This window comes from Phaethon aethereus, assembly GCF_964289735.1.
Source record: "Phaethon aethereus genome assembly, chromosome: 1".
Lineage (NCBI taxonomy): Eukaryota > Metazoa > Chordata > Aves > Phaethontiformes > Phaethontidae > Phaethon > Phaethon aethereus.
In genome coordinates, this window is record NC_138575.1 from 1,444,707 (window position 1) to 1,471,228 (window position 26,522).

At 54.6% G+C, this 26,522-nt stretch overlaps 1 protein-coding gene across 1 annotated transcript in view; it reads left to right on the plus strand.

Moving 5' to 3' along the window:
* Positions 1-18,864, plus strand: part of NRF1 (nuclear respiratory factor 1) — a gene marked incomplete at its 5' end in the record, with an annotated part of 56,160 nt that extends 37,296 nt beyond the window's left edge. The window contains one exon of the mRNA XM_082013928.1: positions 16,385-18,864. Coding sequence (XP_081870054.1) covers positions 16,385-16,548 — 164 coding nt within the window. The 3' untranslated portion in view covers positions 16,549-18,864. The remainder of the gene's footprint in view (positions 1-16,384) is intronic.
* Between the last annotated feature and the right edge of the window lie 7,658 nt (positions 18,865-26,522).

Sequence of the window (26,522 nt, forward strand, 5' to 3'; positions counted from 1 at the left end):
ACAGATCTTAGCAACCTTTCCCTCCCTACGAGTTTACCTCCTTGTTGCCACAGATCCCTGAACTTCCTCATCTCCGTTTTCCCCCATGATTTTAATCTCCAAAACCTCAAGCACGTCCAGGGGGGCGTTCAGTAAAGGGGCACTGGTGCCGACGGGTCGGAGGAGCTGATGACAGCTGAAGCAGGCAGGCTCAGACCAAGACCCAGGCTTGTGCAGCCGGAGGTTCCCGCACTGTGCAGGCAGCGGCAGCTATCAGCTGCCAGCAATTTGCCTCAATTTTCTCCAGGAAGGAGGTGCCTTTGATCAGGTAGGCAGCAGTTGCTTCGTATCCATGTAATCCCTCGGTTTCTCTACTGGCTCTGCCAGAAACCACCAGGAGCGTGTTTGTGGCTTCAGTAAGTTGTCCACCAGTGGCCTGAGACAATCCCTCATTTCATGTAAGCTACAGAACAGCCTTCAGAAGTGGCCATCTGTTACCGCTGGCCTATGACAGATTTGAACACGAGACCTCGCAGTGAAAGGCTCTCTGCTATTCCCCTGAGCTGGCTGATCTCTTCCCTTCCACCCCTTCCCATCAAAAAAAAAAAAAAAAAAAGCTTTGTACTCCGAAGCATTAGAGGATTCTAATTGGTGTGTGCACGACAGGACCACTGCATTTAGATGGTGAACGTATAGCTAATGGAAGCTGAGTTTTATTGCTGGCATGAAAATAGTATGTTCAACTCCTTTGAAGTCACAGGGATCAGCATCTGGGGGTGTTTGTGTTCAATTATACACCATCAGTGAATTTGGCCCAGGATACAACTATCCTGTTGTTCTAACCCCCAGGTGCCTTACGATGCTCTCGGCCAAATCTTCTTGCAGGTTCCTGGTACGTTTTCTTTGCAAAAGCAGGTCCAAGTCGCACTTCCAAATAGGAGTTAAGTGTTAAGAGGTTTGAAGTCCCGCTGCAAATTAACAAGACTCAGACTTGGCCGGGTTTTAGGCTTTCTGCTTGCTTGCTGCTGTCAGAGATGTGCTTTCATGCTTCTGGTCTGGATGGACCTGCAGTCTGAGCCAGAGCCATTCCTGTAGCCTGCGAGTGGGACGCCAGTCTGAATCATCCACAGCAGATGCAAAGCAGAAGGGATTCTCCAGCCACCGCAGCTGCTTTTGCTCTCAGGAAGCGGTTTCTGACCTGTTCTGTCCTGCCCTGGGAAGCGACAAGACACGCTGTTACGCAGGCGGCTGCTTGATTCTTCTTGCGGTTTTTCTTCGTGCGGGTCCGTGTGCCACGAGTCTCCCCTTTGCCAGCCCCTGCGCACCTGAGGTGAGACCCACATGGAGGGAACACCTGGGGGACCCCTGGTTTCTGTGAAGTGAATGATCACATCTCTCCTGCACCCGTCGTTGCCTTCTTTTGGCGTGCAGAGAGGCTTCCTACCACCCAGCCTGCAAGGCTCGGGTTCTGCCTGGGTGCACAAATGTTCTGTGCCTTCCGTCACCAGGCCAGAGTCCAAGCTTTTTTGGGTTCTTTTTTTTTAATCAACAGATGTGCAGAGTTTAAAAGGGAGGAATCTGCCAGAGGCAGTAGCATACCAAGAATAAGTACTCTTGGGAGAGAGAGGTAGGAACCCATCCCACCTGCTGCACAGCCCGGGCGGTGGAAGACGGTGGTGTGCGAAAGAAGGAGGAATGTGGACTGTGAAAACTTGCTCTTTACATGATGCGTTCCACATCTGAGTCGTGTATTTGCCGTGATTTATTGCTTACCTTGCTGAGGATGAGCCAGGCCCTACACTGGGGGAAGGGGGAGAACTGTGCCAGATGGGTCCCCTTGTCCTATAAAGAGGACAGGCTGCAGACACCAAAGCACTGTGACACTTAACACCGTTGCAACAAGGGTGTGTGCTGGTTTGTATGCAAGGATGCTTTTATAGCTAGATTCGAAGGGTATGCTTTGAAGAAGAGAAAAAAAGGATCCTTAAGTTGTGCATCCAGCCCTTTTCCTTGGGGGGAAAAAGAAGAAAAAATGAAGAGTGCTTACCTCCTTGTAGCTAGCACAGGAACTAGCATAAGGTAAGGCTCCAGCAGAGACACCAGAGTCGCAGCTTTCTGTATCTGCAAGGTAAAGCTTTGAACGCCTTCCCAAGGCGTTGTCCTCCTCCAAAAGCTTCACGCCTTTCTTGGCTGTGGTTTCCTGTCACCTCTATTGGGTTAAGACCACGATTTCACCCAGCGAAGAGGTGTAGGGGCCAGGAGTGGGGCACTGGGGGAGAGAACCCATCACTTTGGACCCGTTCGTTGGCCATGAATGTGCACTCTGTTGTAGCAGAGAGGGTCCCGCTGAACAAGTCAGCGAAATGCTGGGAAAATGTTTTTTAGATGAAGCCAGAGACTATCTGGTTACGGATTACCTTACTGCCAGAACAATAGCTGCTTTATATCTCCATGTGCTAAATGCTCTGTAGTATATGCTAATGTCCGTGTTCACATGTGATCTATCGCGCACCAGACAAACTTGTGAAACTCATTGAGATCCGAGTCTGCCGTAACCTTAAAAACACATTGAGCTCCTTTCAGAGACCAGTGAGGCCAAGTGCCTGGATTTCATGAACTTTCTAGCCTCGTGCACTTGGGATACATAGAAATGCCACTTTGGCAGCCATTTCTGCTTCTCATTCATTTCTCATCCCTCATTACTCTGGGAATAGTGGAGAGCTTTATTGGAGGTGGCCTTACCTTCTCCAAGATGGATTTTACTACTCTCACTTGTGTGCAGCCGTTTCTCATCGGGCCTCTCTGGTCCAATTAAGCCATTCATCTAAACATTTGCAAAATACAGCACAAATATCTGGAAGTGTCTTACACTTGCCTCCCACTTACTCTACCTCCCACTTACGCATATAATGTTCTGTAAAGAGGTTACTCTGCCTAATATTGGGGTGTTACTCATATGTGAACATTGAATTTTTTAATTCATGTAGTAAGCAAAAGGATGTATTTCCTATGAATACATTAATTACCCCACTTATTCCCCCCCACCCCCCATAGTATTTGGCCTTTGTTCAGCCTTTTACACTTGCATTTTATTGTCAGGCTTCCTAGCAGCAGACTATTCATGTTGCAAGTGGAGCCTAGCAGAGAGTTCATCAGGTGAGTGGATTTTTGTGGTGGTAGTGTGGAATATCGGGATTTAGCTGGTATTGTTCCTTTAGGTTCCTGACTATGTGGTGTTTCTTGGGGTTAAAGGGGCTATATCTATATATCTATCTATCTTTTTTTTTTTTTTGCCTGCCTCCTTTCACTCCTTCAAGGGGAAGATGTCAGACATTGGATATATGTTTACATCCAGGCATGCTGTAACGGCTGCCTCGGCCGCTGCTCTATGCCTGGACGCTGTTTGGGCTGTCGGGTAGAGATGCGCATGCCTCTGGGATGCGCTGGTATCTTATGGCCCAATCCTGCTAGCCTTACGCCAGCCAAGCTCTCTCGTAATTGTTACTTAAGTAAAGAATTAGTGAGGAGCAGGACAGAGCTGGGCTCAGAGCCTGTATATTAATAACGCTCAAGCAGTGGTACTGTGGTCACGTATGGGGTTGTGGGGATGTTGTGATTTTTGGATTTGTAAAATTTGGCTTTTTAAAGGTCATGGACACGATGCAGAGTTAAAGCAGCAATGCAAAGGAGAGAAAACCCCACAAGTACCCACTCAGCACCCATCAGCTTTCAGAAACTATAGAATGAATGTTGTAGCAGAAACCTAAGTTAAGTAGTAGGCTGTCCTGTCACACAGCACAGGAGGGTAGATACAAAAGCTTGTGTGTGTGTGATGCTTCTGCCGGCTGAAGTTCACCAGATTTTGGACTGTGGACACTAGATATGTAGCTGCATTCCCCTTGCACACTATTGATGATTTGCAAGGATGCCCAGAGTGTTGTTCCTGCAGAAGGTCTGCCAAATAATTAACTGCTTCATTAGAATATGCAATATTTCATTAGAATGTGCAATATTTCAGTGCTTTAAAAAAAAATAATTAAATTCAAATTACTTTATTCTAAAATGGACTCTTGTCATTCAAGTAATATAACATTTTATCAATTTTAGATGGTACCTTGCCTTTATTCTCACAGTAGCTTTTAATAAAACCGTATAAAAGGGCCTTAAAGGCTGTTTTTAAAGGTGGGATGAGTCTCGATAGGCAATTCTTTCTCTGGAAGAGCCCCTATGGATGTTAACAGCATAGCAGGCAAGTCAGTAAAGTGTTTATGGCAAAATATAATAGACATCCTTATTAGATGCTTGTCCAGAAACTTTAAGGTGCTGTATTGCCCGCCTGTCCAATTATCAGTTTAATATCTGATTTCTCATAGGAGGAGCAGACTCTTAATTTATTCTTAGGTGTTTCCTATCTCTACTTTCTGAGCAGCTTTGCACTGATAACACCTGTCTGCTCCGTCTTTTTTATTAACGGAAAACAGATCGTAAGGAAAGCGAATCCCAACTTGAGCAGACATTAGGGGTTGCTGTACTTTCTCTATTTTTAACTATGTTTCCTATATACATGATTGACCATGATAGACTGCTAATCTTATCAGATGTGCCCTTCACTCCACAGCAAAGCCAGCCGATCAAGGAAGCTTAGAAGGGTTATTTGCTAAGCTTTCGTCTGTGGAGTCCGGTAAAAAACCTTTCTTTTCACAGGAAGACACATAGACTCCTTGCATGTTTGTTGCCTCTCTTACACACGAAATTGGCTTTGTTTCAGAGTCACTTACCCTGGGGACCCAGCACTAGTGTGTGAGGTCTAGGTAAGAACTGAGCTTGAACAGACACAGCTTTATTCTGCCTCAGCTGATGTCCAGTCCCTGTTATCAAGCTCTAAGTTCACCCTCAATTCAATACTCCATGGAGGGGAGTGGGAGGGACAGGTAACCTTATGTAAGACACAAGGGATGAAGGCATGAAGCTAATCCACCGTCAGGATACCAGACTGCTTTGCCTTTTTTCTCAAGCATCCTCTCCATGGAAGTTTTCAGCTACCTCAAAATGAGAATGAAATGGAAGACCTGCGATTTCAGATTAATAATTTCCAATGTTAAAAATAATTGCAAGTTTTTCCTTATGTTACTATCCTCACTGCAGATGATTTCAGATGGAAGACTTCTGGTATGTCAGGAAAGGGCTGCAAAGACAGAGATGCATGGCAGTTGTGAAGTGTCATCGGTGAAGGCGATGTTTGTCACCACTACGTGAAGACTATGGGTCTTTGCTGTGCCAGGGAAGATCCAGGGTATCAGGTTGGCTCACTGGGGTCTTCCTCTTTCCATGGAAATGCTGGGGCTTCAGAGGATACAATTACATGAGCATAGCTGAGTCCCTGTCTGTATGTCACTTGATAGATTGGGCTGTCCCCTCCAGCAACAGAGACTCTTGTAAATCGGGAATCCCAGCCCCAGTGTTTTTGTCTCAAAGTACTGCAACTTAAAAAGAACTCAAAAAACCCCCAAAACAAACCTAAAAAACTCAAAACCCCCAAAAACTTTGGAATCCTCTTCAGGGATCTTGTTAGTCGTTTGGCAAGGGAGAGTGGTGTTGTCTAAGTTATCTCTCTGGGATGAAGACAGGGCTTGTATTCCCTTGGACTGTATATCGAACAGAGTGGGAGATGCAGACACGCCTGCCCTTCCATATCTGCTGAAAGGAGCCACAAGTAACTGAGTGGTCCCTTTGTGAGGATGGATTGCCTTCCTCTGCCATAGAGGCAAAGGTAAAAGACCAAGGAATAAGGGGCATTAAGCCAAGGGTGTTTCAGATCTTGGCTAAGTTGTGACCCTTTCCTCTTTGTAGAGAGGAAGAAAGTTGAAATGTATCAAAGATGCCAGTGCAATGAGCTGTCCTCTCACAGCTAGGGAAGGAAGGTTGGTCTCCAGCCGAGACTTGGGGATAAGTTAAAAAACAAACATCCAGACTTGGGTTTTAAAACAACACCTTGACGCAAAATGCCAAGCATCTAGCAGTCTTTGCTGAAGCTAAGTGAGTGGAAGGAAGAATGAGCCCTATAAGCATGGTGTTGCATCCTGGCCCGTGCCTTTCTGATGGCATAGAGCTTGAGGTTCCAGATCAGCCAGGCTTTATTGGTCACTGAGACAGCAGCTCCCACTGCTCTGAACGAGCAGAGAAGGAGAGGTCATTGAAACAGAACAAGAGGAGCCAAGGCTAAGGAAAGAACAAGTCACTGACAATTTAAGCAGGTAGGTGATGCACAGTCTGAGACAGTCTGGACAGTCAGAGAGACGGAGATATGATCATGAAGATGGTTTGGATGCAGGGAAGGAAACAGTGGCTGTCCTTCCTACATCCCATACAGTTGTTGACAGAACTGTTGCATCTTGGTTTGTCTCGTGTGCTTATCTTCTGTTCTAAGGAGAAGTCAAGGCTATGATGTAACCTAGGTTGCAACACTCGGTTTAGTGCTCTGTCTGTGAGCTGCCATGACTCAACTTTGCTATCAAGACTTCAGGTGCCTTGTTACATTATTCTTTGTGGTGGTTTTGACCAGAATCGCTCTTGAAAAGACAGATGATGGATGATCTTGAGGTCAGCAAGCAGAATAAGGACTGCAGCTTTTTTCAAATTATCATTAGGTGGAACACTTCTTTCTGTTTTGAAATTAATGGCACAGAGGATGCATAGGGAAGAGCGGTGACTGTTGTGTGCCTAGAAAGTTCTCAGAGCTTAAATCACTGCACAGGCTTTTTGGGATTTGCCACTAAGCCATTTCTGATGGTGAAAATCCTTACAACTATCATCTTGTCCTAAGAGACATCTAATTTCAGTTGTCATTGATGCTATAGTGGTAGTTGGGGGCGGGGAGAGGGGCATGCTTTCAGAAGACAGTTTGTCTTATCTTAAAGTAGGTGCCTGTGTTAAGAGACGTCTTCTGCTTCCTTTGTCACCACTGACTGTGGTAGGATTCCTGAAATGCTTGATTTCTGCAGCTGACTTTGGGTGAAATCCCATCCATGGTGTCATGTCAACACCTCATATCTTAAGGGACATGTTTAGTTTGCGGATGTTTCTTCTCTACGGTCAGAGTATTTTTTAGGGTAACGTGACTTTGAGAGCACTCATTTTGGCTGGCGTGATCTAAACTTGTTAGAGAGATCTGGTTTGTTTTTCTGAAGACACACGCTCATGCCCATTGCCTGTCCTTCCCCCCTCTTGAAGGCCTCTCAAGTTAGTGCCCTGAAAGGGACATGGTCAAGATGATAATTTCTGGAAATCTTGGCAAGCCAGTTTCCCCATGCAAAGCAATGTGGATATAATAAAAATCTGTTGTGGGAGCTTTTAATGTGCATACTGAACAGTGCTCTTTTGTGTTAGCAGTAACACCAGGTAGTCTCCAGCACTGCACTTACCTGTCTCGGCAAGGACAGGAATGGTCTTTAGTCCAGGATTTGGTTGAAGGACACAGTTTCTCCACAGTTATTTAAGTACTGGTGGTTGTGCTACCTTTACTGTAGGCAACAATACCTGCCATGTTGCCAGAACACGTATGTGACTCTGGACAGCTGGACAGAGCTGCTCAATATCCTGTTTGTATGACTGTCTTTTTTAAAACCAGTAGCAGTGAAGCGTAACAGAGTCCCTCCTGTTTTGCCATGTTGCTAAAAAAAATTATACATGGCTGGGAAAATGAGATATATCCCATGGTTGAATGTGAACCAAGTTTACTGTCAAGAAATACCTCTAGTGCCAACTGATTTGTCCTGTGTATCCTAGTGGTGTCTCAGATTTGCTTGGTTGGTGACTACCGTCAGTGGACCAAAAATTCTTTACATAAAATGGAGCCTGGAAAATCTTGTTCGCATACCAGGCTGAAAGGAATTCAAGTGAGAGCTTACGCCAGCCTCTTGCCTGAGCCAGCATCTGTCTTAGCTGGCTCTGAAAGACCTTCAGTGTTGGAGACTTTGCTCCAGAGCTTCACTAACCTTATATCTAGTGGTTGTCTGGTTTTGTTTCCCCCCTCCGCCACTCCAGCTCCGCTTCTAATGTTTGGTGCAACTTTCCATGCTGCACTTCAAGCTTGTATCTATTCTGTCCCACTGTGGAAAAAACGATCAAGTTATTCCCTGCTTACCTTCATCAGCCTTGCTGTATTTACAGGCTAGCTTAGGTATATAGATCTAAGCATGCCCAGTGCCCTTTCATTGTGCTACCCACCAAGGGCAAATGTTTCATGGTTCGGAGGTCCTCTAGCGATGCATTTTCCTGCTTGTTTTTTGTGTATTAAAATCTGCACACTGGTCATGTTGAATTGTCTACGAGAATTCTTCCATCATGTCTTCAAAAGTCGCCTCTGGCTCTGAATGAAATGTAGCAATGAAGTGATATCTGCTGACCTGTGCGCTAGGGCCCTGTAGTGCATTCCTGAGCACAGGAATTTCGGTTGGACTGCTCAGCCCTGTGCCTCCGGAGGAGGGGAAAAAGAAGTTGCAGGAATATCTAGTGTGAAATGCTACAGTAGGATCGTGCTAAGCGAAGTTTGTACTAGTTTCCCCTCAGTGCTAGCTGAGAAGACTGAAGCGAGAAAAGTCTTCTGGAGGAGTTGGAGGTCAACAGTCAAGAAAGTCCAGTGGAAAATTTCACTCTTAGCCTTCCCTGTTGTTGGCATGAGCACTGTAAGGCCTTCCGAGCTCGAGCAGGGGTCTAGGAGACTTGTGAGGCCACTCACAGTGGTCTCCTGACTCTGCAGTCCTTGCAGATGTTCAAAGCAAATGATAAACTGGACAACTTTCAACACTTACGCCCTTTTTGGTGTCCAAGAGAACAGAGCAAGATGTATTGACTTTGGCATCCATCAGATTGTATCTGCTTTCTCTCCTTGGTGTTGAGTGTGCTCCTGATGCCAGTGGATCCCCAAGAGCAACAGCAGCTGACTGTGGATCGTGGCTTCTGAAGATTTGAAGCAGGCTGTGGAGCCCTTTTGGAAGGGGACATGCAGCTCAGTTAAGGTCCTGGGGTTTTTTTCATAGAATCATAGAACAGTTTGGGTTGGAAGGGACCTTTCAAGCTCATCTAGTCCAACCACCTTGCCATGAGCAGGGACATCTTTAACCAGAGCAGGTTGCTCAGAGCCCCGTCCAACCTGACCTGGGATGTTGCCAGGGATGGGGCATCAACCACCTCTCCGGGCAACCTGGGCCAGGGTTTCACCACCCTCATTGTGAAAAATGTCCTTCTTAAAAGGCAGATTTAGACTAGATCTTTTAGTTTAAAACCATCACCCCTTGTCCTACTGCAACAGGCCCCGCTAAAAAGTCCGTCCCCATCTTTCTTCTAAGCCCCCTTTAAGCCCTGGCAGCTGCAGTAAGATCTTCCCAGAGCCTTCTCTGCTCCAGGCTGAGCCCCCCCAGCTCTCCCAGCCTGTCCTCCCAGCAGAGCTGTTCCAGCCCTCGGAGCATCGCTGGGGCCTCCTCTGGCCCCGCTCCAGCAGGTCCATGTCTCTCCTGTGCCGAGGGCTCCAGAGCTGGACGCAGCACTGCAGGGGGGTCTCCCCAGAGCGGGGCAGAGGGGCAGAATCCCCTCCCTCGCCCTGCTGGCCACAAGCTGGCCTTTTATAAGGTCATGTCACCTAGCTGAAAAAAGCCATGATATCCTCTGCTCTGTCAAGGGCTCCAATGTGATTGCTGAAGTCATCGTGCATTTTCTATTTTGCCCCATAAAAGAAATCCCAAGAGCAAGTATTTTTGTGCTCCAGGCCTGTGCCCCCTACTCCTCCATGCTCAACACTCAGAGCAGTGTTTCTTGTGGCTTCACAGCTTTTACAACCATGAACTCAACTCTTATAACAGCATCCCTCTTAAATACTTTCTTCACCAGCCTGCCCAAAGGTGTGTTGAAAAGATTTGCACCATCTCTCCTTCCTAGTCTTCCTGGGGCTAGGCTGGCTCGGTACTGCAGAGCAGGGCTGAGCATTGCTTGAGACTCCTGGCTCCCTGATGCAGGGGCCAAATGGTGATGCTTCTCCATTTGCCTTTTGCTTGCTCACTGCCCTCCCTTTCCAGAGACTGTTCCCACCAGAGTTTGCTTTGGCAGGAGATCAGCTCTCTGTTGTAGCTGATGCTACCAAAGAGGAGGGTTTTGTACTTTTTGAAAGAGGAGGCTGTTTCCTTTCTTGAGTTGATATTCAACATGGGGACAATGGATGCTGTTGTCTTGTCTGGTCACGAATAGGGCTGGTTCCTGTCTGTTGATCCTCCAGGACTTTGTTCTTGTGTTCCCGTTAAGAGTACCAGGCAGAAAAGGTTACGTGCAAGGTCCTGCTGTTCAGCCTTTCCATGGTGTAGAGGGCCATGCCAAGACATTCACCGGAGGAACTCATCTCAGCTGGGAATAGGACATCTCTCTCTCACTGAGTGACTGGCAGCTGAGATGTCCCTTGAGATGACACACTGTTCGGTTTCTCCCAGCCATTCTGCGTGCCTTACGGCATTTAGTGTGAAGATTAAGCTTTCAGAAGCATTACACTGAATGTCCACATTGTCCATACAGGTTATTGAGATGACCCCTGTTTTGGTATCAATGAAGACCTTTCTACTCCAGGGTGCATTTCAAGGCTTGCAGAACCTGACTGGCCAGCTGTAAACTCACACTGCCACCGTAATGAGAGCATACCATGCATTCATGGCTGCATCCAAAGCAGCGTGGCCAGCAGGGTGAGGGAGGGGGTTCTGCCCCTCTGCCCCGCTCTGGGGAGACCCCCCTGCAGTGCTGCGTCCAGCTCTGGAGCCCTCGGCACAGGAGAGACATGGACCTGCTGGAGCGGGGCCAGAGGAGGCCCCAGCGATGCTCCGAGGGCTGGAACAGCTCTGCTGGGAGGACAGGCTGGGAGAGCTGGGGGGGTTCAGCCTGGAGCAGAGAAGGCTCCGGGGAGACCTTCCTGCAGCTGCTGGGGCTGAGGAGAAAGATGGGGACAGACTTTTTAGCGGGGCCTGTTGTGATAGGACAAGGGGTGATGGTTTTAAACTGAAAGAGGGGAGATTCAAACTAGATGTAAGGAAGAAATTTTTGACAACGAAGGTGGTGAACCCCTGGCCCAGGTTGCCCGGAGAGGTGGTCGATGCCCCATCCCTGGCAACATTCCAGGTCAGGTTGGACAGGGCTCTGAGCAACCTGCTCTAGTTGAAGATGTCCCTGCTCATGGCAGGGGCGTTGGACTAGATGAGCTTGAAAGGTCCCTTCCAACCCAAAATATTCTATGATTCTATGATATGGCAGCAAGGCTCTTAACACCACCTGCTGCCAGGTCACAAGCTGATGCTTATAGTTGAGCTTCAGACAGAGCTTTGTCCAAGATTGCCTTGGGCTGTTACGGTTTCTTCACTGATGGGACCATTGTGGTGGTAGGATCTGCATTGGCATTCCAGCCCATCTTCCATCCACATCTGGTGTGATTGCTTCATACCTGGAATGAGATATCCACTAAATAAGATGTGGAACCACATGAGATGCTGACAAATGGGTCTTCAGCACCGGTGTCCAGGTGTGGTCAAGTAACACAACAATGAGGTATCAGCAGCCAGGGTAGTGTAATCCTTACCTCATCATTGGTCAGGAAAGAACCAGTTTGTGGAATTGGGGCATTGAAGAGTGGATGTGCTTGGCTAATTAGCTATCTGTGTACTTGGAGCACCTTAGCATGTGGCCTGAGCCACTTTAAACTACCAGACACTGAACATGAGATAAGGATGCCCCTTGGGGAATGGACTCAACCTTAAGATACCAGGGGAAAAAAAAAAAAGGCATGTTTTGTGTCGCTGAGTAGGACAGTATACCAGATCCTGAAGGACTGAGAATGTGCCCAACAGCTGGAGACGCCGGTAGTATCTCTTCCTTGTGCTGCATTTGGTTTGATCTTAAGGGTGAAGAGGTGTTAAAGCAAGGCAGAAACTGGCACTGATGACTCTGGTCCCCAGAGCAGAGCATTGACTGTACTGGATGTCCAGGGCATTGCTGAACCTCGACACCAATTCCCAGGGCACTGAATCATCCTACCCACCTGGCCTTCTCCCCCAAAGCCCTATGTGGTGGTTTAATGCAGTCACCACAATTTAGGATCAAAACGGTTGTTCTTATGCTGCTGCTGATCTGCCCTCCATGCCAGGTAAGATGTCTCTATCAGCCATTGCATGACTTTTGGTCTCTGAATCCTGTGGCTCTCCAGTCACAGGTAGAGCCTAACCCTTACCCTTCTTCTTCTGTAAGCTGTAACTTCTCTGCTGAAACAGCTGGAGTCTCATTATCTCCTATGGCCTGTCACAGTCCCCCAGCTAAAATGCAGCCTCTAATATAGTCTGACCCAGCATTAGCATACAGCCGCAGCCGTCTCCGAGTTGGTCTGCTCTAATCCTTTGATTCATGGTGACCATCTCAACCCCTGAGGCCTGCCACAGCCTTCCTTCTCCCTTGGCCGCCCTCATGTCCTGCCACAGCATCCGTTCCCCTCCATGGCTGTCAGCTTCCTTCCTAGCAAAACCAGCTGAGACTCCACAAAAAAAAATAAAAAAAATCTTTCCCTGACACGCTGCAGGTAAGTCAGAGGCAGGATCTTGGTGCTGGCTCTGCCCCAGCTCCCTGCGTAGATGCTGTCCTTGTGCCCAGCCGGCTGGAGCTGGCTCCTCGTCCCTGCCGAGGACGGGAGGTGAGGTTGGTGGCCAAGAAGAGATGATTCACAGGGGGATGGAGGTGCTTGGGCTTTGTGCCTCACCCACCGCGTCTTCCAGAGGGGCTTTTTGGACAGCTTCATGAAGGGGAAGCAAACGCCGTGGGCTGTGCAGCTTGGTGCATGATTCATCACTTCTGTCGTCATCCCTCCCGAGCTGTATGGGTGATCCGACGGGATCCCTCTTCCCTCGCTCGGCGGGGCTGCGTGCGTGCCCCATTCCTCGCAGAGCACCCCAGCACGGCTCCACTTTCTTTGCAGACATGTATTTTTCAAAGACTCAAGAAGTTGTTGGGTTTTTTGTTTGGTGTGGTTTTTTTTTTTTTTTTGTCTAATGGATTTCCTTGTTTTAATACAATTGAAAGGGTCTGAAATCCACGCTTTAGATTAACATATGCCAGCTAGATTAGGGCTAATCAGGGTGCAGGTCTGAGCAGATGCAGTGCAGGGCCAATCCTAGACCTGATTACAGTATCTCAGTAGTTTAATCGTCTCTCTCCCAAGGGCGATCATCTCTGCTTTAATGCACAGCAGACTTTCCAGCCCTCTCCTCCTTTGGTTTGTTACCACCCCTGGCAGGAAGGCTGCTACGTCAGATGCTGAGGCGATTTAGTTTAATCCCATGCAGAAAGGGATCTGCGTGTCGCCGTCTCTCCTGGAGACTTCCCTACTCATACGTGCGCTCCAAGATGTGGCCAAACCTTGGGTGACACAAACTCATCCTCTCCGAAGAAAAATCTGTTTAGGTCTTCACATCTCACCATCTTTTGATAGCACCCGTCGTTGGCGGCAGCCCTACTCTGGTCAATGTGCATGTTTGAACAGCACGGAGGGATGAGGCTTTTAACATTGTGTGCTCTGTGCTCCATGAGGGTAGCGAGGACTCTGGTCTTTAGGTTGGCCATGGGTAGTAGACTGTCATTTGAGAGCTCCAACAGTCTCCTTTGGGTTAACAACCCAAGTAACCCAAAGGGCTTAGTTGGGTTGTTGGTTGGGAGTGGGGATTTTAGGTGCATCCCAGGCCAGATCTCCAGGTGTGTGCCAGCACCTACTTAAACTGGTATGTGCTACATTTCCTTGAAGGGTCTGATAGGAGATTTTCTTCAAGAGGGCTGAGCATGAACTCTCATTTCAGTGTTTTGTTGCCTGAAACTCTCATTTGTTAGAAAGCACGCCGGGAGCTTTGTACCTTCTGACTCCACGCTGTTCCTAGCAGTCGGTGTTGAACCATCGCACCAGGAAAGCGATCCCTTGGTTGGGCTGTGACCCAGACAAATACAGACATAGCCCTTCTGGTGTGGGGCAGCCCTTTGGCTGGGGCTTCACGAAACTTTACGACCTGCAGAATGCTTTGATATCGCAAAAGGAGGGATGTTGAAGAACTGCAAAGCACGGCTGTGCTTCACTGGGGTCACCCACCTGGTCAGCACGATTAACTCATAAGCTTTCCTGTCTGTACAGTAAGTTATCTGAGGACACTGAGCTGTGTGCTGCTGCCTTGTGTTATTAAATGAGTGCCCTTGGCAGGACAGAGGTCTGCTCTCTGCCACAGAAACCTGAATGAAAAGAGATTGTACTGCTTTTTTGGGAAAGCTTGGGTCAGGAACCTGCTGTCTTAAACCATTTGAATGCTGTTTCAGGGGTTGGTCATCCTGTGCTGCTGGCTGGGAAGAGTCATTGACCCCTAAAAGCTTTTTTTTTGACCCACAACAGGGGTGTGGGTAGTTTCAGAAATGTCATGTACAGAGTAGCGTTTACAGGCTTGCTTGTCTATACAACGCTTTACCAAGCCAAAGGCAGTGGTGGGTACACGCAGATAATACTGGAGTAGAAACACAAACTTTATCTTGCCAGCCTGTGGGATTTGCTATTCCCCTTGCCCTGCCTGGCTGTATCAAGCAGCACCACTGCTCCTTGCTATTTTTTCCACCTCTTTTCATCATTGGCATCACAATATCCTCAGGGGTTTTGTTGTTTTGTTGTCACCCTGGTTGGTGTTACCTAGCTAACCAGGACTCACTGCGTTTGGCACAGTGGTGCTTTCCTCCGTGGCCAAAAACATGCCCGAAACTTTTCCAGCTCAGGAGCATCTGATCCCTTTCTGTAGCTGAGCCAGCCTTAGGAAAAAGATGTTTCCTGCTTTGCTGGACCTCTCCATAAGTGGGGAAGGGCTGAGAAACTTGGTTTGCTTTCCTTTATCTCTGTTATATGTCATATATATACATGTGCGAGTGCCTATAGCCAGTGCCTGGAGCCAGTATGGCTTGGCCAAGGCTCACTGGTCTCATGCTGCCCTTCACCTGTTTGGGTGTGAAGGCAGGAGGACCCGGCTGGGATGGAGAGTGAGCGGGAGGCCGTGCACCATGTCTGCGAGAGGCCGGTGGCTGTACCGGGGCTCGCCGGCAGGACGGGGGGTGCTCCTGTGGTCCACCCGGCGATGGGATCCTTCTTCTGTGCTGTGAAAGGGGGAAGGTGTTTGAGTGGTGCACGGAGTTAAAGGGCATGGAAGTCTTGCAAGAGGGGAGAAGCTGAGTTTATCCCTTCCTCAGCCCCAGGACTCCCAATTCTGGGCAAATCAAGTAGAAAAATGTGTTTCAGAAGTATGTTCCTCATCTGTGGGTGACCACTGCTGGGCTGTGTGGTGGCATGCTCACGGCTGCAGGAGAAACGTGTGGAGCAATCTCTGCCTCCAGCAAAACGGCCTGACGGGGCTGGCTGTACATACAGGTACTTGTTGTACCACCCCGGCATCTTCTTTGGGTTCCTCCTCCAAAAATGCCTTATTTCTTTCCTCCTTACCCTTATTCTAACCTTATTCTCTCTCCTTGCGGTGCAGGCTGAGCTCACCACACTGTCACCCCAACCTACCCCATCCCGTCCCTGTTCCCATCCCACGTCGCACCGTGGCGGGCGAGTCCGGCGCAGCGAGGCCACCGAGCCATGAATAATTACACCAGCACAGAGACGGCTGGGTGGGAGGCAGGTGTCTTCCCCAGTTGCCAGCTTTCCATGGAACGGTTTGGGTTGGAAGGGACCTTTCAAGGCCATCTAGTCCAACCCCCCTGCTATAAGCAGGGACATCCCCAACTAGAGCAGGTTGCTCAGAGCCCCGTCCAGCCTGACCTGGGATGTTCCCAGGGATGGGGCATCTGCCACCTCTCTGGGCAACCTGTTCCACTGCTCCTCCACCCTCATTGTCAAAAATGTCCTCCTTAGATCTAATCTAAATCTGCCCTGTTTTAGTTTAAAACCATCACCTCTTGCCCTGTCACTACAGGCCCCGCTAAAAAGTCTGTCCCCATCTTTCTCCCCAGCCCCTCTCAGTCCTGGCAGCTGCAGGAAGGTCTCCCCGGAGCCTTCTCTGCTCCAGGCTGAACCCCCCCAGCTCTCCCAGCCTGTCCTCCCAGCAGAGCTGTTCCAGCCCTCGGAGCATTGCTGGGGCCTCCTCTGTCCCCGCTCCAGCAGGTCCATGTCTTTCTTGCACTGAGCTGGATGCAGCACTCCAGGTGGGACTACTCTGACGATCCACAGGATCACCTCTGGAGCAGCACTTCTCATGCCAAACGCAGCCCTCAAGCCCCTGGGGATCGCACCACGGCACATGCTCATGCCAGCCGCATCCCTCATGCCGGTCATTCCCTCCCAACTCTGCTCCTATTTGTTTTTTTCTCTCCGCAGGTCTCGTCCAGATCCCCGTCAGCATGTACCAGACCGTGGTGACCAGCCTGGCCCAAGGCAACGGCCCCGTTCAGGTGGCGATGGCACCCGTTACCACGAGGATAGCAGACAGTGCCGTCACCATGGACGGGCAGGCAGTGGAAGTGGTGACCTTGGAACAGTGACGATGTCCTGAGCAGGATCATGGTGATTTTCCTCGTCTCTTATGCGAATAATTTTTTTACGCCTCTCCAGAGATGCAATCAGGTGGCATTGAGTCTCCCAGCTTTGGAAGCAAAGGTTTTGTTAACTTTTTTTTTTTTAAAAGGAAAAAAAAAAAAGAAAAAAAATACTAGCAGAGGATGCGTGTTAAGTGCATTTTTATAGCGCCACTCTGCTCTCATAGGAGTGAGAAGCCAAATTGTGACGGGACTTTCATTCCGAGGAGATTTAAAAGAAAACAAAACAAAAAAAAAGGCAACCCCTTAGCCCCCGTTCCCCCCCACGCGGGATCGAACAGGGCGAGGCCTGGGGGGATCGAGGCGTGGGGGGAGCACGGACGCCCTCGGCCGAGACTGCTCCGTCAGCATCGCTGCTGCTCCCGGGCTGTGTCGGCACCTTCCTCCGCGGCATCTCCTGGGCACGGCCCTCCGTCATCCGCACTTGGCAAATTAGATTTCAAAGATTTTAACGTGGACTTTTATAGCAAAAGAAGAAAAAAAAAAAAAAAACCACAAAAAAAAACCAACAACAACAAAAAAAATAGGAAAAGAGTTCAGGAAAAGCTCCTCTCCTGGGAAGAAAAAATGCATGTGTGACTGCAGGGGGGTGGCAGGGATAATGCTCTCCCAGGAGCCTGCACGACTGCCGCCCTCCCCGCGCCGGCGAGCGAGGCCACCTCTGCCTTTGACGACCGTAAGCGCTGCCGCGGAGAATCCCGGCCGCGATCTGCTCGGCTCCCCTTGGTGCACACTGGAGACCTGTTCTTATTTCTCTGCTCTCGAAATGTACCTGCCATTTTAGATTTTTTTTCCTTTTTATTATTATTATTGTTGTTGTTGTTATTATTATTATTTTTTGTTTTTGTGGATCTAGACCGGAGTGGAAACGCCTCTAGAGGGGCTCTGGCTGCGTCCCCCGCTGCTCACCCGCCGCGTTCCCAGGACTTCCCTTGCCAAAGAGCCGCCTCGGGCTCGTCCCGGCCCCCGCTGCCATCCCCCAGGACCCCATGTCGTCCCCTGCCCAGCCCCGGAGAGTCCGGTTCCCACAACAAAACCTTCGCTTGAAGGTAGCGGGGGGGGGATGCGAGCGCAGACCCTGCCCTTCGGGGGACCCCTCTGCACCCCCCAGCCCTCCAAGCCACCCCCCCGGTCCTGCCCTGTGTGCATCTCCCAGCACAGCTCTGCTGCTGCTGGGGACTTTTAATCCCCATCACCCAAAATCCTTTCAAGGAGGGTTAAAAAAAGGCCTCGGGGGTGTTTTTGGGGGGCGGGTTTTACTTGACTTTCCCGTGGGCCAAACCCTTGCGTCCCAGCGGCAGCGCCGGGCGGAACCCTCCGTCAGCCGCAGCCCCGCCGCGCGTGCAGTTGTGCATGGTATTTAATTTTTAATTTTTTTTTTTTTTTTTAATTTTATTTTTATTCTTTCCAAGTGGCCATTAACAAAGTTCTCCACGTCTCGCTCCGCCTTTGAGGAACTTTTCAGATTCTTGTATTTACTTGTTTTATATGGAAAAATATCAAATGTTCTTTGTATACATTTCTTCTGTACTTTAACGAGGGGAGGGAGATCTTCCCATAGAAACAGTCCTGGTTCTCCAATTTCTTATTATTAAATTTTTTTTCTTAATTATTTTTTTTTTTTAATTGTCGTTGTGAAGATGTCGGTGGCTTTCAAGTCAGTGTTTCTTTGGCGATGAAATGACGTTCTTTTAGTCCGAGAGGTTCCCCCCTGCCCTCCCACCCCCCCAAAAAAACAAAAACCAGGCAAAGTAGCAGAGCATGGACCCCCCCTTGTTTTCCCAGTGTCTATTATTGCCTCATTCAATAAATTGTTACAAATGTGTCTACCCCTGCATCCGGCTCTCCTGTTTTGGGGTATTTTGGGGGGGGTTGGTGTATCCTGCCACCCCTCCTACCCAGCGGGTGTTTCGGGGCCTTGTCCCGCACCCCCGCCCTCGCCACGCCGGCTCCGCTCGGCTCTGCCGCGACATCGGGCCGGAAGGGAGGAGCTGGGCACGGCCGGGCTGATTTTGGGGCTTAATTCATCCTTTGTGCAATTTATCTTACTCCTTTTTACTCTTCCAGCAGCAGCCTGGGGCCGGGTGGAGACCATGGAGGTGCTTGAGCATCCCCTCGCGCTCCCACCCCGGGCCTGAGCTGGCTCTTGGGTTGAATTCCTCCCTTTTCAGGTGCAGCTGCTTCCCGGCAAACCCAGGGCACGTTACCGCGGGTTCAAACCCGAGGAGGATGTTTTTTTGCGATGGCTTTACGCAGCTTTATTTGAAGGCCGGTGTGGGATGGCCGCGGCGCTGGCTCCGGCACGGTGGATCCCGCGGGCGTCTGGTAGCCTGGGGCAAGAAAAAGAGCGGAGGAAGGCTGGAAGGACGGACAGATGGACGGAAGGAAAGGAGGAATGTGGCCGTTGTACTGGAGCACCCGTGGGTGCTCACGGATGTCCCCGGCCGAGCCGGGAGCCGAGCCTCAGCGTTGGCTCCGTGTCCCCAGATGTGAAAGATGCTGCGTCTGCCGGGGGGTGACCCGGGGGTCCGCGTGCCACTGGGGCCCCCAGGACATCCCCCGGCCAGGCTGGGGGGCCTCGGATCCGGCAGCAGGGCTGGGAGGGGGGTGGTTCGGCCTGGCAGACGCTGCCATGAGGCTTTAATCTTCGTTAATCGGTCTTTAATAAGCAGGTCGGGGCCTCCCGCCGGGGCGGCTCGCGCTTGCCCCGGCGAGCTTCGCGTTACTTCCCGGTGGGGAGAGGCTGGCGGGGCCGGATCCTGCTCCTCTCCCCAGCCTGGGGGGGCTCCGGGGGGTCCCCCGGGCGAGGGGGGACCCGGAGCATGGGCTCCCGTGCGCGGCCCAGCTGCGTTTGCTGCCTCCACCCGCCCCCAGCCCAGCGCTGCTCTGCCCCACGTTGCAGGGTCTGGACCCAAATTGCCGGATTTGATCCCAAAAGCGCCGCTGGGCGCTCAGGAAGCTGGGAAGGGGCAGGACGGGGAGGGGGGGCACTCAGGGTGATCCCCAACAGGGTGGGGGTCTTGGGGGGACGGGGACTGGGGGCACGGGCTTCGGGTGACTGCTGGGGGTGGAGCCTCTCGGGGGTGGGGCTTCTTGTGTGGGCGTGGCCTGTTTGGGTGGGGCTTTAGAGGCGTGCCCCGCCCCTGGTCCCCCCGGGGGCAGGGCCCCATTGCTGAGCCTGTTGTGGGGGTTAAGCCCAGCGCTGGGGGGAGGGAGGGGCGGATGGATGGGCGGACAGCGTGGTAGATGGACCGATGGCTGGTTGGACAGATGGGTGGACGGACAGATGGACAGACTGGTGGGTGGATGGGTGGACGGAAGGACGGACGGACGGACTGGTAGATGGAGCAATGGCTGGCTGCTCCGGACGGAGGGATGGCTGGACGTATGTACGGGTAGATGGACAGGCAGACGGGCAGATGGAGGGCTCAGTGGCTGGACAGACGGACAGTGGGCTGGGTGGCCGTACAGACAATGGACAGGTGGCTGGATGAATGGACGGATGGATGTTTGCTAGCTGGATGACCAGACAGACAGATGAATGGACAGACAGACACACAGACAGCCTGTCCCCCCCCGCCTGCCCCGGGAGGGCGATGGGGACCCCCGTCCATCCCTCCCCCCGCCCCGGCGCAGGGGGGATGATTTGAGCGTGCAGCCTAATCCAGCGTGATCCAATCTCCGCGGGCTTACGCCGAAAGCCCCGTAATCACCCAGCGCTGCCCTACATATCCGCCAGCCGCCCCCCACGGCCCCGGGGGGGCCACTTCTCTGCACCCCGGGGGTGATGGGGGGTCGAGGGGGTCTGCACAGCCCCCTCCCACCCCCCAACACGCCAGCCCAGAGCTGCCCCTTCCCTTACTATCCCCCGTCCCCCCTAAAAGCTGCCACCGTCCCTCCTGCGCCTGGGGACACGTGGCAGCTGCTTCACCGGTGCCTCGATTTCACCCCACGCCCCAGAAACTGTGGGGCAGGATCGGGGCCGGGGCCCAGATCTGGGGCCAGGGGCAGGAGCCGGCCACCTAATGCCCCTGCGCCGGCTGCTCCGGCTGTGTCCCGGGCCCGGATCGGCCCTTAACAGCCGGAGTCACGCGGGGACACGTGGCCATACCAACGACCGGTATTCCAGCAGGTTCCTGTCCCCCCCAACATGGCGACACCCTGGGGTGCCGGACCACCCCCTCAGGGAGGGTCTCAGCATCCCCGTCCCCCCCGTGCGGTGTGTGCGCAGACACCCACTGCATCCTCCCCAAATCCCATGCTGGACAGAGCAGGACCCGACGAGCAACCCCCCAGCCCGGCAGCAGAGCCCTGGCTGGGTGGGAGGGGGATGCACAGGGAGCCCGGCTGCACCCATGGGTGCCAGGGGCCCGTGTCCGCAGCGGTTCCCCGGGGCTGTAGTTGGCAAGTCTAGAACCACCGGATCCTGCTACCGCACCAGTGTGAGTTCTACCATTGCCAAAGGCAGCCCCAGGGCCGGGCGCAGCCGGCACCACCGGCACCGTCGTGGCAGCCAGGCCCCGGCACGGGGACGGGGGGGTCACGCAGCCGCGGTGCCAGGCCTGGAGAGCTGCAAAAAATAGGAAAAAAATATAATTTCACCCATCCAGCCAGAAAACCCCATGCTCGGCCCCTGTGGGGCCCCGCGGCGACGCTTGGCTCAACCCCGGGGAGATGCCACCACCGTGGTCCAGGAGCGGAGAAGGAGTGGGGTCCCATCCTGCTCACAATGGCCACCACGGGGACACGGCCTGGCCGAGATGCCTCCACGGGCTGGGACACCGTGTTCTGACAGGCACCCCCACCACGGCACCCATGGTCTGATGGACACATCCCGCCATCACCCCGGCAATTTTGGGCTGGTTTCCACCTTCCCAACCCCAGCAGCATCCCTCGCTCCCGGCATCTCCCCCGCTGAAACCACCTCCCCGGCACCAGTGCTCGGCCGTCCCCCGCCCCGGCGCTGCTCTCTCCACCTTCTCCCATATTGGCACTACACATAATTGCTCAAAAGCTACAAATAAAAGCAAAAATGTGCTAGTGCCAAAACGGGCCAGGTGACGTCGGCGACGGCCCCACGGGGCTCGCGGGTCTTTCTCTGCTCTGTTTATGGCCCTATGGTAATTCACTGACCGCGGGGTTGCACAGTGAATTCTACCAGTGCCATACACAGAACAGGAGTAGCGAGCTCGCACCTTCCTTTTTTTTTTTTTTTTCCTTAATTTTCCCCTCAAAATCCTCCGTAAGTGAGAGCCGAACCCGCCCAGCCCCGGTCTCCAGCCTCGAAACAGCCATGGAAAAATAAAAAGGGAATAAATTATTATCCATCAACAAAATCCTTCAGAAACCTCCAAGCGAAGGGAGATGCTCGCCCCGATGCCGTCTCTCCGGGGAGGATGGGGAAAATCCGGTGCCCGGCGCAGCTGGTCGAGCGCCGGGGACTGTCGGGGCAGCGCCGCAGCGGGATGGGGCTGAGGCGACGCCGGGACCTGGCGCTGGAAGCCATTTCCCAGCCGCCGCCTTTGCGGGGTTACGCGGGTGTCTCGGCCCCAGGTCTGCAGGGACCGAATGCTGCCGATGGCTGCAACCCCCCCGGAACGGCTGCACCCCCCCCGGACGGCTGCAACCCCCTGAAACCGTCACAAATCCCCAGAGGGCTGCAAACCCCCCAGAAGGTTGCAAACCCCTGGATGGTCGCACACACCCCCCCAAAAGGTTGCCAACCCCCCAAAAGGTTGCAACCCCCCGGACGGTCACAGACACACACCCTCTCCCCCCCCCAAAAGGTTGCAACATCCCCTGCACGGTTGCAAACCATCCAGATGGCTGCAAACTCCCCAAAATGCTGCAAATCCCCCAAAATGTTGCAACCCCCCCGGATGGTTACAAACCCTCCAAATGGTTGTAAACCCCCCCAAGAAGTTGCAACCCCCTCGGATGGCCGCAAAAGCCTGCAAACCCCCTTGATGGTTGCAGACCCTACGAGTGGTTGCAAACCCCCTAAAAATTGTTGCAACGCCCCCAGATGGCTGCAACCCCCCCACAAACATCGCCCCCCCCCAAAAAAAAGTTGCAGACCCTCCAAATGGTTGCAACCCCCCCTGGAAGGTTGCAGACACCCCAAAATGTTGCAGACCCACTGGATGGCTGCAACCCCCCCCAAAGCTTGCAAACCCCTCGGATGGTTGCAGAGCCCCCCCAGGGGGCTGCGAACCCCCCGGCTGGCTGCGACGCCGTCCCCAGCGGCCATGGCAGCGGCGGAGGAGGAGGAGGAGGAAGGCACAAAGTCCCCTTTGTGTTGGCGAAGCCAAGGCCCCGACGAGCCAAGCGGCCCCGGGATGAGCTCGGGGTGCCCCGGATCCGGTGGCGGGAGCTGACCCCCCTCCGGGACGCAACCCCCGACCCCTCGCACCCCATCTGGCCTCAAATTTGGGGCTGAAGACCGGCAGCGGCGCTTGCTCGGCTCGGCCAGCCCCACGACGTGGGGAGCGTTGCGCGCGGCGGGGTTGACGCCGGCGGGGACCGACGCGTCCCCTCCGTCGGCACCCGTCTTTCGGGCTCCCTCAGCAAAGCCCTCGCCCAGCGGCGAAGCGCCCCGAAAGCCTGGAGGAGCCCCCCGAAGCCCCGCGGCGCTCAGCCAAGCAGCCCAAAAGGAAGGGAAGCCCCCGAGGCCGCGGCGCCGTCCTCACCTGGGGGACACCGCCCCGGCACGCCGCGGCTTGGGGACACCGGTCCCCGGGGGCCGCGGGCGAGGCCGAGCCCGCCGCCATCCTTGGCGTGACTTTGAAGGCGACGGCTTCGCCAAATCCCCGCCGTCGGCCGGCCCGCGCCGGCCCCGGCACCGCGCCCAGGCAGGATGCGACCCTTCCCCCGCCGACCCCCTGCGCCCCGATGCCTGTGGGTGCCGCACCCCACCCGGCTTGGGGTGGGGGTGGCAGCTTTGGGGGTGCCCCCCTTGGCCCCGTCCCCCCGCCTCCGCCCAAGGCCGCTGCGGCAGCCCGGGGCCCGGCCGGCGGCGGGGCTGAGCCTGCCCCTCTGCAGAGCCGCCGCACCCCGGCTCGTGACGTTGGGAGCTGCCGCATTGCGGATGCTGCTCCCCCCGGGCCCCCCCGGCCCCGCTCCCGGCAGCCCCCTCCAAGGGCTCCGGCGGGCTCTGCCGCAAGGCCCGAGACCTTTGGTGTGGGGATGTGGGGGTCCCCTGGTCCCCGAGACCCTTTTAGGGGCCCAGCAGGGCAAAATCCCATCCCCAAGCGCAGAAGGCCACCAGTGTCACCCGGGGATGCCGGTGGCACCGACAGCACCAAGATGGTGCTCGGCCTCTGCCTCCGCCGCGCCAGGGGACGGGGACGGCGGCGGTGGCAGCTCGGGGCCGCGGCCGCTGATGATGTCTGCCGCGCCGTGGGGTGCGGTGGGGGCTGGCACCCGCCCATGGTCAACACCCAAATTTGTGTGGCCATGGGTCCCCCCTTGGCGGGCATCACCAGTGGGTGGCTGGGGAGAGCCTGGGTGGGGACAGGGACGGGGATGGGATGGGGATGGGATGGGGATGGGATGGGGACAAGGAGGGGAAGGAGATGGGGATGGGGACAGAAACGGGGATGGGAATGGAGACAGGGATGGAGGGTAGGAATGGAGATGGAATTAGGGACGAGAATGGAGACATGGGGATGGAGACGGAGACAGGGATAAAGATGGGGATGGAGACGGGAACAGAGACGGGGACAGGGATAAAGATGGGGATGGAGACGGGAACGGAGACGGGGACAGGGATGGGGACACAGAGAGGAATGCAGTCAGGGACAGGGACGGGCGCCGGGATGGGGATCACGACGCTGCTGCCCATTTTGGGGCTAAACCGAGCAGATTTGTGCCGCAGTGCCGGAGACACCCGCCACGGCCCCACCGGCTGCCCCAGCGCCGGGGGACCCCCCCTCACCCCAGAGCACTCCCCAGCCCGGGGCAGGAGCCCACCCTGCGCCCCCCGACTGGGCTTTCGTTACGGGCATTATTTGGTGACACCGGAGCTGCCATCGGGGCTGCAAAGCGACAACAAATCCCAGCGGGGGGGGGTAAGGGGGACACCCCTGAACCCCAGAATACCCCCCCCTAGGGCGAGGGACGGCTGCGGCTGCGGGCGGTGGGGCTGGACCCCCATTTCGTTGTCACCTGCTTCACCCCCATGGGATAGGAATGCTGAGACCCCCGACGGCAAAGGTTTGGGGGGACCCCGGGAGGGAAGGGCGCTGGGAGGGGGGACAATTTGGGGAGGGAGACTCAGCCCGAGCGTGGGGGGGACCCCACGTCGAGGAAAAGAGGTAAGAGTTGGGGACACGCTGACCCGGGGCCCGATCCTACCGGGGAGGGAGGGAGCGGCTAAAGCGGGGGGTCCCTGAACCCCGAGGGGACCCCAACAGGACCCGCCCCCCCCCCCGGGGGCCGAGGCGGCCGCACTTACCTCTGCTCCGGGCGCTGCCAACGCGGGACCCCACGGGGGACGAGGTCACCCCGGGAGCTGGTGGGGAGACACGGCAGCCCCCGCCGCTCCCACCCACCGCCCCCCGGGGTGTGTGTGTGTGGGGGGGGGTCCCCGCCGCCGCCCCGGCGCTCGCCCAAGTGGCGAGGAGCGGCGGCGGCAGCGGCCTTAGCCCGGCCGGGGGGACCCCCCCTGCGGCTCCCAATTGGCCCAGGTGCCCCGGAAGGTGGAGCCGGACCCGGGGGGGGGGGCCGGGCTCACCTTGGGCCACCCTCCCACCCCCCATCCCGTACCACACCTCCGGGGCCGCCCCGCCGGGGCTACCGGCGCGGTAACCCCGTTACCCCAGCACCCAGCCCGGGGAGGAGGGGGCGGCGGTGGGATCCCCCCCCAGTGCCCCCTCAGCGGGGTGGGAGGGGGTCCTAAAGCAGACAGAGAAGACACCACCCCCACCCCCGCCTTCTCCCACCGTCCCTTCGCTTCACTGGGGCGGGGAGGTGCCGAACGCCCGTCACCGTGGCCTCGGGGCGGGCGGCTCCGTCCCGGCGGCGGCGGGGACCGGGGAAGTCTGAGGCCCCAAATGCTGGTTCCTTCTCCTTTTGTAAAAGGGGGGGGGGTACTTTTATAGCCGGGGCCGCCGTCGGGGCCGCTCACCGGCTGTCGGACACCGGACACCGGCGGCAGCGCGGACGCGCACCTGAGCCCCCCCCGCCGCCGATCCGGTTTCCCGCTCCCTAAACACCCCCCCACACACACACCGCCTCCACGGAAAACGATCCCGACCCCCCCCGCCCCTTCCCCTTCCCCTTCCCCCCCCCCCCGGCAACCCGAGAGGCACCGCCCGCCCCGAGGGGACGGGGATGGGCTGGGGGGGCATGGCTGGTGTGATGGCGGGAGGCGGGGGGCATGGCTGTCTTCGGGGTGATGGAGGGATCCCTCCTTACCCCAGGCCTGGAACCACGGGGATGGCCCGTAGCACTGTACAACTCCCCCCCCCGCCCCCCAATTACATCCCCTCTCCCCTAAAATTCCACACCCCCCCAAATCACCACCCACCCACCCACAGCCAACGCAGACCCATGCAACTACGCACATGCAAATCTTATATATAAATATCTATATGTTTTATATAGATGTATGGGGGGGGGGTGGTGTCACTATAGGCCCCCAACCCCCCCCGCAAAAAAAAGCGCAGCACGGGGCTCCAGTGCCGCAAACCAGCCTGACCAGTTTGGGGCCTGGCTGCCCGCTGGGACGGGATCGGGTTGCCGCAGGCCGCAGGGATGGAGGGTGGGAGAAGCCGCTCGGTGCCTCCCGCATTTTTTGACGGGGGGAGCAAACCCCCTGGGAAAGGTGCTTTGGGGCCGTGAAGCACAAGGGGTGTCAGTGGGGAGCAGCCCCCCAGGAGAGGTGGGCGGAAGTGGGGCGGGAGGACAAGGGGCGGAGG